This window comes from Pelophylax lessonae (assembly GCF_965119305.1).
Source record: "Pelophylax lessonae genome assembly, contig: HAP1_SCAFFOLD_843, whole genome shotgun sequence".
NCBI lineage: Eukaryota > Metazoa > Chordata > Amphibia > Anura > Ranidae > Pelophylax > Pelophylax lessonae.
The window spans coordinates 1-16,917 of record NW_028119511.1 but is presented as its reverse complement, the minus strand read 5'-3'; the positions used below and the strand labels follow the sequence as shown (position 1 = coordinate 16,917).

Here is a 16,917-nt window from a genome sequence, read left to right as displayed (position 1 = left end):
TATAGGAAATGGGAACCGCTAGCTTCCAGGACCCTTCTCTACTGCTGGATTGCGTGATGGCGTCCTCAAAACCTGATGTGGCTTACGTGTTTCAAGGGAGGACTCTCTTCCTCAGAGAGTGGCGATTTTGGCTCTGAGGAAGAGGCTCCTCCCTCGAAACGCGTAGGCCACATCAGGTTTTGAGGACGCCATCACGCAATCCAGCAATAGAGAAGGGTCCTGGAAGCGAGCGGTGCCCGTTTCCTATATGCTTGTTCATATCCTACATTTGTGAGTATATTGTACACTACCCTTCTTTGATTTTAATAAACTTTTAGGTGGTAATGCACAAGGTCGGTGCGCCCTTCTCTTGTTGTTTTCTTGTAGTGGGAGTATACCCCCTGGGACTGCCCCATAAACATGGTAAAGCTTTTTCCTGCCTAGTGTCTTACTCCTGTAGGGGGCAGCATAACCCAATAGTCAAGAAGATTCTGGAGCTGTCCGTCAATGAACATCAGAGAAAAGGATTTTATGGTAAGACAAAAATCCAATTTGTTCCCAAAAAATTGTGTTTCAAGGATGGCTGCGCAATTTCAGTGTGACATATAAAAATTGCAACAACTGCCATTTTATTCTCTAGGGCAGCCTTTCTCAACCTTTTCAACACAGAGGAACCCTTGAAATAATTTTTAGGTCTCAGGGAACCCCTGCTAAAAATGACTATATTCACAACTAACAGCAATGATACATTGGTGTGATGGTCGGTGGAATGAATGCTCCTTATACTGGTGGACATTGGGAAGAATTACCTCCTTCCAGATAGATAAAAAGATCAATGGTGTCATTGGGAACTTATCTGAGTGGCAGAAATTGCCCATTTCGCAAGGAACCCCTAGCAACCTCTGGAGGAACCCTGGTTGAGAAACACTGCTCTAGGGTCTCTGCTTAAAAAAAAAAAAAAAGCGATATAATGTTTGGGGTTCTAAGTAATTTTCTAGCAAAAATAGTATAAACCTGTAAGCGAATAATTCCAGAAAAGGCCGTGTCAGCAAGTGTTAAATTTATAATACGGGGGAGGGGGTGAGTTGATGATGGCGTTGGTGATTGAATGGCTGAGAATGGACTGAGATCAGTTGGCCATTTCTGTCCCGTTTCCTCGCTTGGTGTAAAACGCCATTTTCCGATTGCTTATCGGGAATGGAAGTTTGGGTCGGCCTATCAGATTGCCTCATGTAAGGCCGGGTTAGTGGATTAGCCGTTCCTCTCTGGTTGCAGAGATCGGTCACATTGGGCTGCGAAGGACGTCTCAGGGATGTTTCTGCGTAATGTCCTGTCTGATTTTTCTTCGCTCTCCGCAGAGCGTTCCTCCTCTGTGATGAGACGCAGGCTCCGTAACATGAAACAAAAGCCGTTTATCTCCAGACTGACTGACGCTCGTGTTCCTTTATAGATTGCAGCCAGCAAATCCTGCGCCGCGCTGATAAGTTATTAAACCGCGCACTCAATTTACCCTCCGAACACCCGCATTGGCTGTGTCATTATCCGGAAAGTTCTGAGAGCGGCGAGATGGAGTCAGGGGTCTTTCAAGTCTCCTCTGTAAATTCCCGCACAGTAATCGGCGTATGAATTATCCCTCGGCGTCTGTCTGCAGCGACTCTTCAGAACTAGGACACGCCGTCATACGGCGAGACTCTCTGCAGCCTCCCCCAGCACAACCACCGCGGTCAGCGCGGGATAAGTAGTCAAGTCACATAGAGAGTGAGACTCTCTGCAGCCTCCCCCAGCACAACCACCGCGGTCAGCGCGGGATAAGTAGTCAAGTCACATAGAGAGTGAGACTCTCTGCAGCCTCCCCCAGCACAACCACCGCGGTCAGCGCGGGATAAGTAGTCAAGTCACATAGAGAGTGAGACTCTCTGCAGCCTCCCCCAGCACAACCACCGCGGTCAAAGTCTAGGCGTCGCTCCAGTCCTCTGAGATCATAGAGGTGAACTGAGATGGTTTGGTATCTCCTCACCTCTGACCAGCTGCTAATCAGCCTCTTGGATAGCTTTTATGAGAGAGAAAATTGGAAGCTGAGAAAAAAAAAAAATACTGGTGTTATGGATGATAGCTTCAGCCATAACCCGGGAAAACCACCTTTAAGCTGCAGCGTATATATACGTATTGAAGTGGATATTCAGTCATTGACAGGATTTCTATTATCCTCTCTCTGGCCTCACCTTCATAGATGGAGCTCATTTCTATCCCCCTCAGTGCTCTCCTCATTCTGCTCACTACGCCAATTTTTTAGTCCTTACTCCATCCCCCCTTTAGTCTTGCTGGACTGATACCTATAGAGGGTCCTCTGTCCATAGGGAACTTCTCTCCATAAGGCTTTTCTCTCTCTTAGGTCCTTCTCACTATAGAGGGTCTTCTTGTCATTAGGTTCTTCTCACTATAGAGGGTCTTCTTGTCATTAGGTTCTTCTCACTATAGAGGGTCTTCTTGTCATTAGGTCCTTCTCACTATAGAGGGTCTTCTTGTCATTAGGTTCTTCTCACTATGGAGAGTCTTCTTGTCATTAGGTTCTTCTCACTATGGAGAGTCTTCTTGTCATTAGGTTCTTCTCACTATGGAGAGTCTTCTTAGCATTAGGTTCTTCTTACTATAAGGGATCTTCCTGCCTTTAAGCTCTTACTGTAGAGGGTAATCTCCTCTTAAGGGTCTTCTTTGTGTTAGGTTCCTCTCACTCTAGCGGATCTTCTTTTGGGTAAGGGTCTTCTCTCCCTTAGGCTTTTCTCTATAGACTCTATAGTCTTTTCTCTCTTAGACTATAGAGGTCTTCTTCCAATAATGGTCTTCTTGGAGTTGGGTTCTTCTCACTTTAGAAAATCTTTTTTTTCCCGTAAAGGTACTTTACTATATTAGAACCGATTACTATAGATCCTCTCTCCATTAGGCTCTTCTCATTACAGAGGGTATTCTCACTATGGAGGTCTTCTTTTCATAATGGTCTTCTTGGCATTTGGTTCTTCTCACTATAGAGGAGTGTCTCCCTTTAAGGGTCTGCTCTCCATTATATCCTTACTATAGAGGCTCTTCTTAGCATTAGGTTTTTCTTAGTATAGAGGGACTTCCCTCCATAAGGGTCTTCTTGTCTTTAAGCTCTTACTGTAAAGAGTATTCTCCCCTTAAGTGTCTTCTTGTTGTTAGACTCTTCTCACTCTAGAGGATCATCTTTTTGATAAGGGTCTTCTCTCTGTTAGCCTCTTCTCACTATAGAGGTCTTCTTCCCATAATGGTCATCTTGGTGTTCATTTCTCCTCACTTTAGAGAATCTTTTCTCCATAAAGGTCTTCCCTCCTTCAGGCTCTTCTCGCTATAGAGGGTATTCTCACTATGAAGGTCTTATTCTCATAATGGTCTTCTTGGTGTTAGGTTCTTCTCACTCCAGAGGATCTTCTTTTCCATAGGTGTCTTCTCTCCTTTTAGGTTCTTCTCACTATGGAGGTGGTCTTCTCATAATTGTCTTCTTGGTTTTGGGTTCTTCTCACTATAGAGGAGCTTTGTTCTAGAAGGGTCTTCCCTCCCTTAGGTTCTTCTCACTATAGAGGGTCTTCTTGGCATTAGGTTCTTCTTACTAAAGAGGGTCCTCTGTCCATAGGGATCTTCTCTCTCTTGGGTCCCTCTCACTATAGAGGTCTTTTAATAATGGTCTTCTTGACACTGGTTTCTTCTCACTATAGAGGAGATTATCGCTTTTAAGGCTCCATTATGTCCCTCTTACTATAGAAGTTCTTCTTAGCGTTAGGTTCTTCTTACCATATAGGGCGTTCCCTCCATAAGCGTTTTCTTGCCTTTTAAACTCTTACTGTAGAGAGTATTCCCTCCTCAAGGGTCTTCTTGGTGTTGGGCTCCTCTCACTCTAGAGTATTTTCCTTTTGGATAAGGGTCTTCTCTCCCTTAGGCACTTCTTACTATAGAGGTCTTCTTCCAGTAATGGTCTTCTCTCCTTTAGGCTCTCTTCACTATAGAGGATCTTCTGTCTATAGGGCTCTTCTCTCCATAAGGGTCTTCTTTCTCTTAGGTTCTTTTCACTATAGAGGTCTTCTTCCCGTAATGGTCTTCTCTCCGTTAGGCTCTTCTCACTATAGAGGGTATTTTCACTATGAAGGTCTTCTCATAATGGTCTTCTTGGTGTTAGGTTCTTCTCACTCCAGAGGATCTTCTTTTCGATAGGTGTCTCTCCTTTTAGGTTCTTCTCACTATGGAGGTGGTCTTCTCATAATCGTCTTCTTGGTTTTGGGTTCTTCTCACTATAGAGAAGCTTTGCTCTATAAGGGTCTTCCCTCCCTTAGGTTCTTCTCACTATAGAGGGTCTTCTGTCTATAGGGATCTTCTCTCCATAAGGGTCTTCTCTCTCTCTTAGGTTCTTCTCACTATAGAGGGCCTTCTCACTATAGAGGGTCGTCTTGCCATTGGGTTCTTCTCACTATAGAGGGCCTTCTCGCTATAGAGTGTCGTCTTGTCATTGGGTTCTTCACACTATAGAGGGCCTTCTCACTATAAAGGGCCTTCTCTCTGTAAGGGTTTTCTCACCGCTCCTCTTCGGACACACCGCATTGTAATGAGTGGAGATATTTATGTATTCTGGATGGAGCAGACTGTGTGTATAAATAAAGGTGATGCTTGTCTGCTGGTATTACAGATTAAATTAGTGCTGGCCTGATCACATGTTCCTGAGTCTCAGGAAGAGCCGAATTCAGTGACACACAGGGGGATGGTAATAGCCAGAAAACTCACATCACCGTCTCTTCTCCTTACAGCGCAGACCGCGGCAGCTGCACCAAAGATGTGGCAGAAACCAAAAGACGAGAACCCGCACGCCGACGAGGTCCTGCCATCCGATGTTGAGGTGAGTCCGGTCGCAGGGTTGTCTGATGACTCGGCCGGTTTTGGTTGTGTCTCTGTTACAGCCGACTGTATGCTCTTCCACTAAGAAGACTCTTTTACCAAACTCCCCTCCAGTCCTCGATGCAGCTGTTAGATAATCTTTTCCTGTAACCGTTCCAGGAACCGCTGCGCTCTTCTAGTCCCTGCCAAATAAAATCCATCAATCTGGTTCCTTTGTGATGCCATGTATTTTTTATTTAGACTGCAGAACACATTGTTGGTGTCATAGAAAGCCGCAATACCTAAGGACAGAACGGCCTGGTAAAACCCCCATCTTCAGGCAAATATTAACCCCTTCCCATCCCCCTCAGAACCAAGATATACTCACTGTCTGCTCTCTGGGTCCCTCACCAAATCTGCTCCAAGGTACAGGGCACTGCAGATATCACCCCCTGTGCCTCAGTGAGGAACTCAGAATTACATTTGTACAAAGCGGAGGTCTGCAGTGAGGACTCCGTACATTGGTAGAATTACATTGGTTTGTCACTGCCCCTCCCCCTTCTTTCTCTGTGCCAGCTGCAGGAACAGGGTGAGGCGGAAGAGGAGGAGGCTGCGGAGATGGAGCAGGAGGACGACGGTGACGTTGTCAATGCAGAGGTCGATCACCCGATCCTTAACTCTAAACTGCCAGAAGAGAACGGTGAGGCCGAACCCTTCCGGAACGGGGCAGACACCATCTCAGAGGGCGATGGAGAGGTTCCGCTGGGCCCGGAGGAGGGTTACCCCTTCAAGTCAGGTAATGGTTGGCCCATTCAGAGTTCCTGTATTGGGAGTTTCAGGGCCCAGTCTGTTCGTATTCAGCAGGTGGTGTTTTATAGATCTAGTACATGGGGTCTCCAAACTTTTTAGCCCGAGGGCCGCATTCTAGATTTTACAAAAATTGGAGGGCTGAAAAAAAGTTATTTATATATTAACATATATATTAACATTTATATTCCTATCAGAGACTCCTTGCACATCTGTGTCCCCGTCGGAGCCTTCCCTCACATCTATGTCCCCCGTCAGAGCCTTCCCTCACATCTGTGTCCCCGTCAGAGCCTTCCCTCACATCTGTGTCCCCGTCAGAGCCTTCCCTCACATCTGTGTCCCCCGTCGGAGCCTTCCCTCACATCTGTGTCCCCGTCAGAGCCTTCCCTCACATCTGTGTCCTCCGTCAGAGCCTTCCCTCACATCTGTGTCCCCGTCAGAGCCTTCCCTCACATCTGTGTCCCCCGTCAGAGCCTTCCCTCACATCTGTGTCCCCCGTCAGAGCCTTCCCTCACATCTGTGTCCTCCGTCAGAGCCTTCCCTCACATCTGTGTCCTCCGTCAGAGCCTTCCCTCACATCTGTGTCCTCCGTCAGAGCCTTCCCTCACATCTGTGTCCCCCGTCAGAGCCTTCCCTCACATCTGTGTCCCCCGTCAGAGCCTTCCCTCACATCTGTGTCCTCCGTCAGAGCCTTCCCTCACATCTGTGTCCCCCGTCAGAGCCTTCCCTCACATCTGTGTCCCCCGTCAGAGCCTTCCCTCACATCTGTGTCCTCCGTCAGAGCCTTCCCTCACATCTGTGTCCCCCGTCAGAGCCTTCCCGGATTGTAGGTCAGGTGGATAGACGCACATACACAGTATATCTGTACAGACATGCGTTCCCGGATTGTAGGTCAGGATACGGTCAGCGGATAGACACACATACAGTATATCTGTACAGACATGCGTTCCCGGATTGTAGGTCAGGAGACGGTCAGCGGATAGACGCACATACAGTATATCTGTACAGACATGCGTTGCCGGATTGTAGGTCAGGTGACGGTCAGCGGATAGACGCACATACAGTATATCTGTACAGACATGCGTTGCCGGATTGTAGTTCAGGAGACGGTCAGCGGATAGACGCACATACAGTATATCTGTACAGACATGCGTTCCCGGATTGTAGGTCAGGAGACGGTCAGCGGATAGACGCACATACAGTATATCTGTACAGACATGCGTTCCCGGATTGTAGGTCAGGAGACGGTCAGCGGATAGACGCACATACAGTATATCTGTACAGACATGCGTTGCCGGATTGTAGGTCAGGAGACGGTCAGCGGATAGACGCACATACAGTATATCTGTACACGCTGCGTGTGATGCCTTCTCTCACCTCTGTGAATTGCTTCCTCCCTTGTCCTATGCAGGTGTCATCCTGGCAGAGCAGCCCACAGATGTGTCCCCGGATGTCCCGGCAGTGCCGGCTTCTTACGTACCGCACGATGGAAAGCGTCAGTATAACCGGGACTTCCTGCTGGGCTTCCAGTTTATGCCGGCCTGTGTGCAGAAACCAGAAGGCTTGCCGCCCATCAGTGACGTGGTCCTGGACAAAGTGAGGAGAGAGGGAGGTGTCTAGGTGCAGTCTGTGTGTGGTGCCATTGTGGGTGTTCTGTCCTCTCTCTGTGATTTCCATGGTGGAGGGATGATGTGTTCTGTCCGGGTGCTGGCTGTGTTATCTTCTCTTCCAGTACTTCAAACAAACCCCGGGCAGCTAAAAAAGTAATGATGCCTGCACTCCAAGGGTTAATAGCATGTTTTGTATAGGGGACAGGAGAAACCATTTTACGTTACCGACTTCAACTCTGCAAGGTTTTACCCCCCCCTTTCATGACCAGGTTATTTTTTGCTATTCAGCACTGCGCTACTGGTGGTTGACTGTCCCTCCACCCCTGCCGCGATCCGGCCCTGGACTGTCCCTCCACCCCTGCCGCGATCCGGCCCTGGACTGTCCCTCCACCCCTGCCGCGATCCGGCCCTGGACTGTCCCTCCACCCCTGCCGCGATCCGGCCCTGGACTGTCCCTCCACCCCTGCCGCGATCCGGCCCTGGACTGTCCCTCCACCCCTGCCGCGATCCGGCCCTGGACTGTCCCTCCACCCCTGCCGCGATCCGGCCCTGGACTGTCCCTCCACCCCTGCCGCGATCCGGCCCTGGACTGTCCCTCCACCCCTGCCGCGATCCGGCCCTGGACTGTCCCTCCACCCCTGCCGCGATCCGGCCCTGGACTGTCCCTCCACCCCTGCCGCGATCCGGCCCTGGACTGTCCCTCCACCTCTCCCTCGACGCGGCGCCGGACTGTCCGTCCGCATTCTCATGTCATTGGCTTTGAACCCTGTTCTGGTCTTGATGACTTCAGGATCCTAGACCAATAGAGATTTGGGGGGGGGGGGGGGCGCAGATGCTGTGGGGAGGAGTGGGGGATGGGGTAAGTATATCTCCTTTTATTAATCTTTCATACATAAAGGAGTCATTAACCCTTGCAGTGTGGGCTCGCTCTTTAGGCGCTCGGTGGGCTCCTGGGGGCCGGTTTATAAAAGTGGGAAAAGTTATTGATTTTCGGTTCAGCGCTGGAAAGGCTAAAAACAAAAACCAATTTCGGGGGAGGGCGTTCCTTCTACCCTCAGGGGTCCCCGATTTAAATATGACATTCCAGGGGGGGGGGGGGAGAAACGGTCGCCTCTTATAGATCGGAGTATTTTCTTGTATAATGAAGGTGATCCGAGAACACGGCCGGAGCGGATCTATGAATTCCGAATCCATCAGAACCAATCCTCTCCAGAAAAGGCCCCCCTGACCCTTTATGTAGAGGCCCCCCTTTGTACCCCGTCCCGACGGAGGCCCCACTTTTTACCCCGTCCTGATGTCACATCCTGACGCACACGTCTTTTTACATTTCATCATGTCTCGTCCACCTACAGATCAATCAGCCGAAGCTGCCCATGAGGACTCTGGACACGCGCATGCTGCAGAAGGGGCCGGACTTCACCCCAGCATACGCAGATTTTGGACGGTTAGCCCCAGGGGGGCGCGGGGTACCTGTAAGTATTTCTGTTTATATTATTAGTTCATTGTTGTGAACCTCTGAAATGAACAAAGCAATATCCTTCTTTACTTTAATCTCCTCAATCCGAAGTACTTAGTGTGATTTCTGCCTGCTGCCTCCTTCCTCCCTCAATTACTTCTGATATGTTATGCCAAATCCAAGGGGTTTGAGGGGGGGGGGGGGGTTTCTCCAGCACAAAACCAGTGATTGACAGTCTCAGCTGTGCATGTTTTCCTATGAGACTGTGTAAGGGTGGGGTGGTGTCCATTCCATCCACTTAGGTCTCAGATTACACTCAACTCTGTGCTGTGCAGGGTGCGACCTGAAATCCCTGCCTCCTGCCCTCTGTAGAGAAGAGGGATTTGTGTCCATTTCCTCCACTCAGGTCTCAGATTACACTCCGCTCTTTGCTGTGCAGGGTGCAACCTGAAATCCCTGCCCTCTGTAGAGAAGAGGGATTTGTGTCCATTCCCTCCACTGAAGTTTCAGATTACACTCAGTTCTGTGCTGTGTAGGGTGCGACATGAATCCCTGGCTTCTGTAGAGAAGAGGGGTTTGTGTCCATTTCCTCCACTCAGGTCTCCGATTACACTCAGTTCTGTGCTGTGCAGGGTGCGACATGAATCCCTGGCTTCTGTAGAGAAGAGGGGTGTGTGTGTCCATTCCCTCCACTCGCGTCTCCGATTACACTCAGTTCTGTGCTGTGCAGGGTGCGACATGAATCCCTGGCTTCTGTAGAGAAGAGGGGTGTGTGTGTCCATTCCCTCCACTCGCGTCTCCGATTACACTCAGTTCTGTGCTGTGCAGGGTGCGACATGAATCCCTGGCTTCTGTAGAGAAGAGGGGTTTGTGTCCATTCCCTCCACTCAGATCTCAGATTACACTCAGTTATGTGCTGTGTAGGGTGCGATGTGAATCCCTGCCCTCTGTAGAGAAAAGAGGGGTTTGTGTCCATTCCCTCCACTCAGGTCTGTGCTGTGCAGGGTGCGACATAAAATCCCTGCCCTCTGTAGAGGGGGTGGGGGTGTGAATGAAGGGGAGGTGCGCTGAGGCTTCCCGTTCACAAACTGAAGCATAGCAAACACAATTTACTATGTTTCAGTGATGAATGGACACAGTGAGTGATTGGAACCAATCGCTCACTGCGTTCATTCAGGAAAAGAAGGGGCTGGACATATTTAACTCCAACCCTGTTTTTCTTTCGGCAGAAGTAGGGACACTGGCAGGCGGCCCCCGATAGGACCGTGCCCCGTTACTACCTATACCCCATACTGGTGGCCCCCGTGGCAGACTCTTCTGCTGCTGTAAGGCTGGTTATGGCCACGTTTGCTTCCATAAAGTGACCGCGTCGTGTTGCGATTCATTGGTGGAGAATAAAAAGGAAACGTTTGACATTTTTACACTTCCATCTTCCAGTTGCTGAATGTTGGCGGTCCCAGGAGGTCACAGCCGGGGCAGAGAAGGGAGCCGAGGAAAATTATCATGAACATCTCGGTGACAGAGGATGTCCATCTGAAGAAGTCAGAGAATGCCTGGAAGCCCACCGTGAAGAGAGACAGCCAGCCTGAGGACCCCGAGGCTGTTCGCACCCAGGTGAGAGAGGAAACCATTGTCATGTCTTCCTGATTTTGTGGTGAGTAGACCCTTGGATCTACAATTCGATCCAAGACCGATGGTAGGGCACTCGGTATTGGGGTGGGGGGGCTTCAATGGGTGTGCCAACTTGTATCTAATGTGCGGTCTGGCACATACATTCACCTGTATGGCTTCTCCTGGTGATCTTCCTGCTGGGGGTCGGACTGTTCCCTTTCCTTGCAGGATTGGTATGTTGGTTGGCAGATTGAGGAGCTCCATAGCTAGATCCCACCATATTCAGATAAATACACTGTATTGTCAAAAGTATTGGGACGCCGGCCTTTACACACACATGAACTTTAATGGCATCCCAGTCTTAGTCTGTAGGGTTCAATATTGAGTTGGTTTCGCCCTTTCCAGCTATAACAGCTTCAACTCTTCTAGGAAGGCCGTCCACAAGGTTTAGGAGTGTCCATGGGAATGTTTCACCATTCTTCCAGAAGAGCATTTGTGAGGTCAGACACTGATGTAGGACGAGAATGCCTGGCTCGCAGTCTGCGCTTAAATTTATTCCAAAGGCATTCTATCGTATTGAGGTCAGGACTCTGTGCAGGCCAGTCAAGCTCCTGCACCCCAAACTCGCACATCTATGTCTTTATGGACCTTGCTTTGCTCTGTTAGGACACCAAGCTCCACCCAGGCCAATGTGGTGTAGGAGGCTAGATTCAGAGAAGTGTTCGCCAAGCAGCCCAGCACCCTGAAACTTGGGTCTGTTGGTACACCAAGCTGGCCAATGTGATGTAGGAGGCCCAGGACTGCTTGGCAAACACCTCTCTGAATTTGGCCTCCTACACCGCATTGGCCAGCTTGGTGTCCCAACAGATCTGAGTTTCCGATTGCTCTTCATTTAACAATTATATTATCCTCATATTGTATGGTTTTATGATGGGATTTATCCTATACATTCATGTTTTTAGACTGTATTACATCATAATTTTGGTAATTTTTTTACTTTTTGTTATATTTTCTACTACTCTTCTTTCTACCTTTAAAGTTCCAATTGGGGTAACCATGTTCTTGATTTAGGCTTTCGGAATGTTGGTAGAATTATTTACCTCTGAGATGGACCTCCCCCCTTATAACACTCAGAGTGGATCTGTACCATATGAACAACAACTTTGATTCTATGAACTCCACTGCCCTGCTTGTGCTCTTTAATACAAACATTTTTGCTAAATCACATTTTATTATGTTCATTTGTATGGTTTCATACCTGGAAAATCCTGTATATATTTCTTGGGTCCTTTTTTAGTTGAATATTTTTTGGGGGATGATACCTGGATAAATCACAAACCTGGTATATATTGTCCTATTCACTTCAGCTGGTGAGCGCCCCCTTCCTGCAGTCCATGGGTGAGCGCCCCCTTCCTGCAGTCCATGGGTGAGCGCCCCCTTCCTGCAGTCCATGGGTGAGCGCCGCCTTCCTGCAGTCCATGGGTGAGCGCCCCCTTGCTGCAGTCCATGGGTGAGCGCCCCCTTGCTGCAGTCCATGGGTGAGCGCCCCCTTGCTGCAGTCCATGGGTGAGCGCCCCCTTGCTGCAGTCCATGGGTGAGCGCCCCCTTGCTGCAGTCCATGGGTGAGCGCCCCCTTCCTGCAGTCCATGAGTGAGCGCCCCCCCTTCCTGCAGTCCATGGAGGACCATGTCCCCTCGGTGTGTGATCTATACCAGGCACTGCAGGTTGGGTGATGACGTTCTCCTGGGTTCATGAAGACAATATAGTTATTATGTATCACTGTTGATATTGATACTATTGTGCTGAGATATGGAGATATTGGGTCTGACCCGTGCACCGCCCCTTTTCCTGCGCAGGCTCTCTTCCGAAAGGTTCGCAGCATCCTGAACAAGCTGACGCCACAAATGTTCAACCAGCTGATGAAGCAAGTGACTGACCTGACGGTGGACACGGAGGAGAGGCTGAAAGGCGTTATTGATCTGGTCTTCGAGAAGGCGCTCGATGAGCCCGGCTTCTCTGTAGCTTATGCCAACATGTGCCGATGCCTTGCCACGGTGAGTGAAGGGACCGGGGAGTTCTTCTGCCTTTTTATAAATGTAGGGAAATGTCCAGAAAGAGCAGCCACTGCGAGGAGGAATTTCCTGCCACAAAGGAGGGGAGACTTGGTCCCCTCTTCTGATCCATGCTATGATTGGTCGGCCTCTCATGGCTATTAGCGTTTTCTGATTGTTATTTTTGCCCTTTGTCATGTGTGGGAAGATCTTTGGAGCTGCCATCAGTAACTGTACTGCTGTTCTTGAGCTTTATATGAAAGAACACATCCCAGGCATCCCTTTAGATCGGCATGCTCCAGATCAGTTGCTTTCTTACACTTCTTAGAGTGTGAGCAAATACCTGATGAGCAGATTTCAGTTATTGTGCAGCATGTGTGCTGTCCAAAGGGATGACACGGATTCTTTCAGATACCACTGAGGTAGGGTGATTTGCTGATTACAGGGGCCTGCCAGTCCCTCCCACCAATCTCAGTCATCCTACAGAGCAAATACCAGCTTCACTGGCTCTCAAAATTGGGTTGTCTCTGTAATGGACTTGCCTTCTCTTCTAGTTGAAAGTGCCGATGGCCGATAAGCCCGGGAGCACCGTGAATTTCCGCAAACTGCTGCTAAACCGTTGCCAGAAGGAGTTTGAGAAGGACAAAGCTGATGATGATGTGTTTGAGAAAAAGCAGAAAGATTTGGATTTGGCAAACACGGTAATGTGCATACCGCCATGTGCTGGGGTGATGGCACTTGTGTATATGTCCCTCAACACACATCTGTCCCACCTGCATAGGAGTATATATGTCCCTCAACACACAACCGTCCCACCTGCATAGGAGTATATATGTCCCTCAACACACAACCGTCCCACCTGCATAGGAGTGTATATGTCCCTCAACACACATCCGTCCCACCTGCATAGGAGTGTATATGTCCCTCAACACACAACCGTCCCACCTGCATAGGAGTGTATATGTCCCTCAACACACATCCGTCCCACCTGCATAGGAGTGTATATGTCCCTCAACACACATCCGTCCCACCTGCATAGGAGTGTATATGTCCCTCAACACACATCCGTCCCACCTGCATAGGAGTGTATATGTCCCTCAACACACAACCGTCCCACCTGCATAGGAGTGTATATGTCCCTCAACACACATCCGTCCCACCTGCATAGGAGTGTATATGTCCCTCAACACACATCCGTCCCACCTGCATAGGAGTGTATATGTCCCTCAACACACATCCGTCCCACCTGCATAGGAGTGTATATGTCCCTCAACACACATCCGTCCCACCTGCATAGGAGTGTATATGTCCCTCAACACACAACCGTCCCACCTGCATAGGAGTGTATATGTCCCTCAACACACATCCGTCCCACCTGCATAGGAGTGTATATGTCCCTCAACACACATCCGTCCCACCTGCATAGGAGTATATATGTCCCTCAACACACATCTGTCCCACCTGCATAGGAGTGTATATGTCCCTCTTCCCACATCCGTCCCACCTGCATAGGAGTGTATATGTCCCTCAACACACATCCGTCCCACCTGCATAGGAGTGTATATGTCCCTCTTCCCACATCCGTCCCACCTGCATAGGAGTGTATATGTCCCTCAACACACATCCGTCCCACCTGCATAGGAGTGTATATGTCCCTCAACACACATCCGTCCCACCTGCATAGGAGTATATATGTCCCTCAACACACATCTGTCCCACCTGCATAGGAGTGTATATGTCCCTCTTCCCACATCCGTCCCACCTGCATAGGAGTGTATATGTCCCTCAACACACATCCGTCCCACCTGCATAGGAGTGTATATGTCCCTCTTCCCACATCCGTCCCACCTGCATAGGAGTGTATATGTCCCTCAACACACAACCGTCCCACCTGCATAGGAGTATATATGTCCCTCAACACACATCTGTCCCACCTGCATAGGAGTGTATATGTCCCTCTTCCCACATCCGTCCCACCTGCATAGGAGTGTATATGTCCCTCAACACACATCCGTCCCACCTGCATAGGAGTGTATATGTCCCTCAACACACATCCATCCCACCTGCATAGGAGTGTATATGTCCCTCAACACACATCCGTCCCACCTACAGTGTGTCTATACTTTTCAATTTGCAGGGGCGCTGATTATACATTTCATACTCTGCTGGAGTTTATACTTTTTTATCCTTCACAGTCAAATGCAAGCTTGATAAGATGTTTAAGGACCTGCTTGTACATCCCTGGAATTGTGCAAGGAAAAATCACCTTTCATCTAAAGGGGGACAGAGTAGTAGGTAGCTGAACAGATTGAGGTGTGGAATTCTAGGAGATGGGAGGGGCTCTGGACAGATTGTGGTGGGGAATTCCAGGAGATGGGAGGGGCTCTGGATGGAAGTATTGTAGAAGGTGATGGGGTGGAGCAGAGAGTTGTAGATGGCTTTGTATGTTTTAGTATTTTGAATTTTAGTTGTTAGGTGATGAACCATCGGAAGGATTGGCAGAGCGGGGTGAAGAACACGGAGTGGAGACTAGGGGAGGACACTGAATGGAGGCCGGTGAAGGGATTGTCAGAAAGGGGTGGAGGACACTGAAAGGAAACTAGTGGAGGGATCAATAGAGAGGGGTGGGGGACACGGAGTCGAGGCTGGGGGAGGGATTGTCAGAGAGGGCGTGGAAGACACTGAATGGAGGCCAGTGGGAGGGATTGGCAGAGAGGGGTGGAAGACACTGAATAGAAACCAGTGGAGGGATTGGTAGAGCGAGGTGGAGGACACGGAGCAGAGGCCAGTGGAGGGATTGGTAGAGAGAGATGGACACTGAACGGAGGCCATTGGAGGGATTGGCAGAGAGGGTTGGAGGACATTGAGCGGTTGGTAAGGTGGAAGAGTCTTGAAGCACCAATTATGATAGACTGAAGGGGGACAGTCTGTGTAGAGGTCAGCCAACGGGTTGAACCTAACGTTCTTCCTTTGTCCCTCTGCAGTCAGAAGAGAAGACCCGTCTTCAGGATGAGCTGGAGGAATCCCGGGACAAAGCCCGAAGGCGGTCTATCGGAAACATCAAGTTTATTGGTGAGCTTTTCAAGCTGAAGATGCTGACGGAGGCCATTATGCATGACTGTGTGGTGAAGCTGCTGAAGAACCACGACGAGGAGTCCCTCGAATGTCTCTGCCGCCTTCTCACCACTATCGGCAAAGACCTAGATTTTGAGAAGGCGAAGGTGAGCCAAGGAGAGGACAGACATGCAGGTTGTTAACTTTCCGACCATTCATTATCTGATCTGTGCACGGTGACCGCTGCTCTGCCGGGTTATAGACCTCCATACGTCGGGACAGGAGCCCTTTGTTCCGTGTCCGATTTATTTATTTATTTTATATTGCAGCCACGTATGGACCAGTACTTCCACCAGATGGAGAAGATTGTGAAGGAGAGGAAGACCTCATCGCGGATCCGATTCATGTTGCAGGATGTCATAGACCTGAGACTGGTAGGAGACCTCTTTCTCTGGTGTTCAGTCAGCGGATGGTAAATGTTTAAGGTGACTTGTCATTGGATGCACATTGGCTGTTGTCCTGGTCTGCTGGTTTCAATAGTGGAGGAGGTGTAGTAGTTCCATCCTCCTCAATGTCGGCTGGTAGGAGTAATGGGGGACACACAAACAGAAACGTGCACCACCATTCAGAGACTTGGTGCCCTACAATGGGACGGCACCTCTGCTCAGTGTTAGGGGTGGAGAGATTTGGTGTTAGAACCAATCAGCATTATTGTGGGCAGTTCTGGGCGCATTGCTTAACTACATGCTGTAGGTTGGAGATGCTAGGGGGGGGGGGGCGTGTCTTAGACAGCCTGACCGCCCCATGAGGAGGCTGCATGAGCAGCCCAGAAGTGCAGCGGCAGCCATTGAATTGCTGTGTATATTGGAGGCACACAACAGGGAGGGGAGTGGGAGGAAACGGAAGAGGTCTGCTAATTTTCTAACCAGTACAGCCAGCGCTATGAACGGGCATCTGATTGGGTAAGTCTGGAATTGTGCTTTAAAGCTACTGGGTCACCATAGCCACCAGACAACTGGCATCTTCAGTAGAGGACCGCAGTTGCAGCCTACACAAATATATTTAGACGATATTCGCTGTAATAACTTTACACCGCATCTAACCAGCAAACGTCTCTCCTCCGGCAGTGCAACTGGGTGTCACGTAGAGCCGACCAAGGACCCAAAACCATAGAGCAGATCCACAAGGAGGCCAAGATTGAAGAGCAGGAAGAGCAGAGGAAGGTCCAGCAGCTTATGACCAAAGAGAAGCGAAGGCCAGGTGAGAATTTAGCCCCCCCCCCCCCCCCCCGTTATCTTTTCTATCTCTCTATGATAATCATGTGCTTGACTGTTGTGTGTGTGTGTGCACTCTGCAGGAGTCCAGAGAGTGGAGGAGGGCGGCTGGAATACGGTACAAGGGGCAAAGAATAGCCGAGTGCTGGACCCCACCAAGTTCCTTAAGATCACTAAGGTGAGCAACGATCGTTGGGGTC

General features: G+C 49.6%; 1 protein-coding gene across 1 annotated transcript in view; it reads left to right on the top strand.

Moving 5' to 3' along the window:
• The window catches only part of LOC309544076 (eukaryotic translation initiation factor 4 gamma 3-like), a gene marked incomplete at its 3' end in the record, with an annotated part of 40,046 nt that extends 23,138 nt beyond the window's left edge, over nt 1–16,908 (top strand). Inside the window, exons 9-19 of the mRNA XM_082276462.1 lie at nt 4,788–4,876; nt 5,431–5,650; nt 7,073–7,257; nt 8,624–8,743; nt 10,165–10,341; nt 12,195–12,392; nt 12,944–13,090; nt 15,374–15,610; nt 15,773–15,877; nt 16,571–16,703; nt 16,801–16,908. Of these exons, the coding sequence (XP_082132588.1) occupies nt 4,788–4,876; nt 5,431–5,650; nt 7,073–7,257; nt 8,624–8,743; nt 10,165–10,341; nt 12,195–12,392; nt 12,944–13,090; nt 15,374–15,610; nt 15,773–15,877; nt 16,571–16,703; nt 16,801–16,908 (1,719 nt within the window). The remainder of the gene's footprint in view (nt 1–4,787; nt 4,877–5,430; nt 5,651–7,072; nt 7,258–8,623; nt 8,744–10,164; nt 10,342–12,194; nt 12,393–12,943; nt 13,091–15,373; nt 15,611–15,772; nt 15,878–16,570; nt 16,704–16,800) is intronic.
• Between the last annotated feature and the right edge of the window lie 9 nt (nt 16,909–16,917).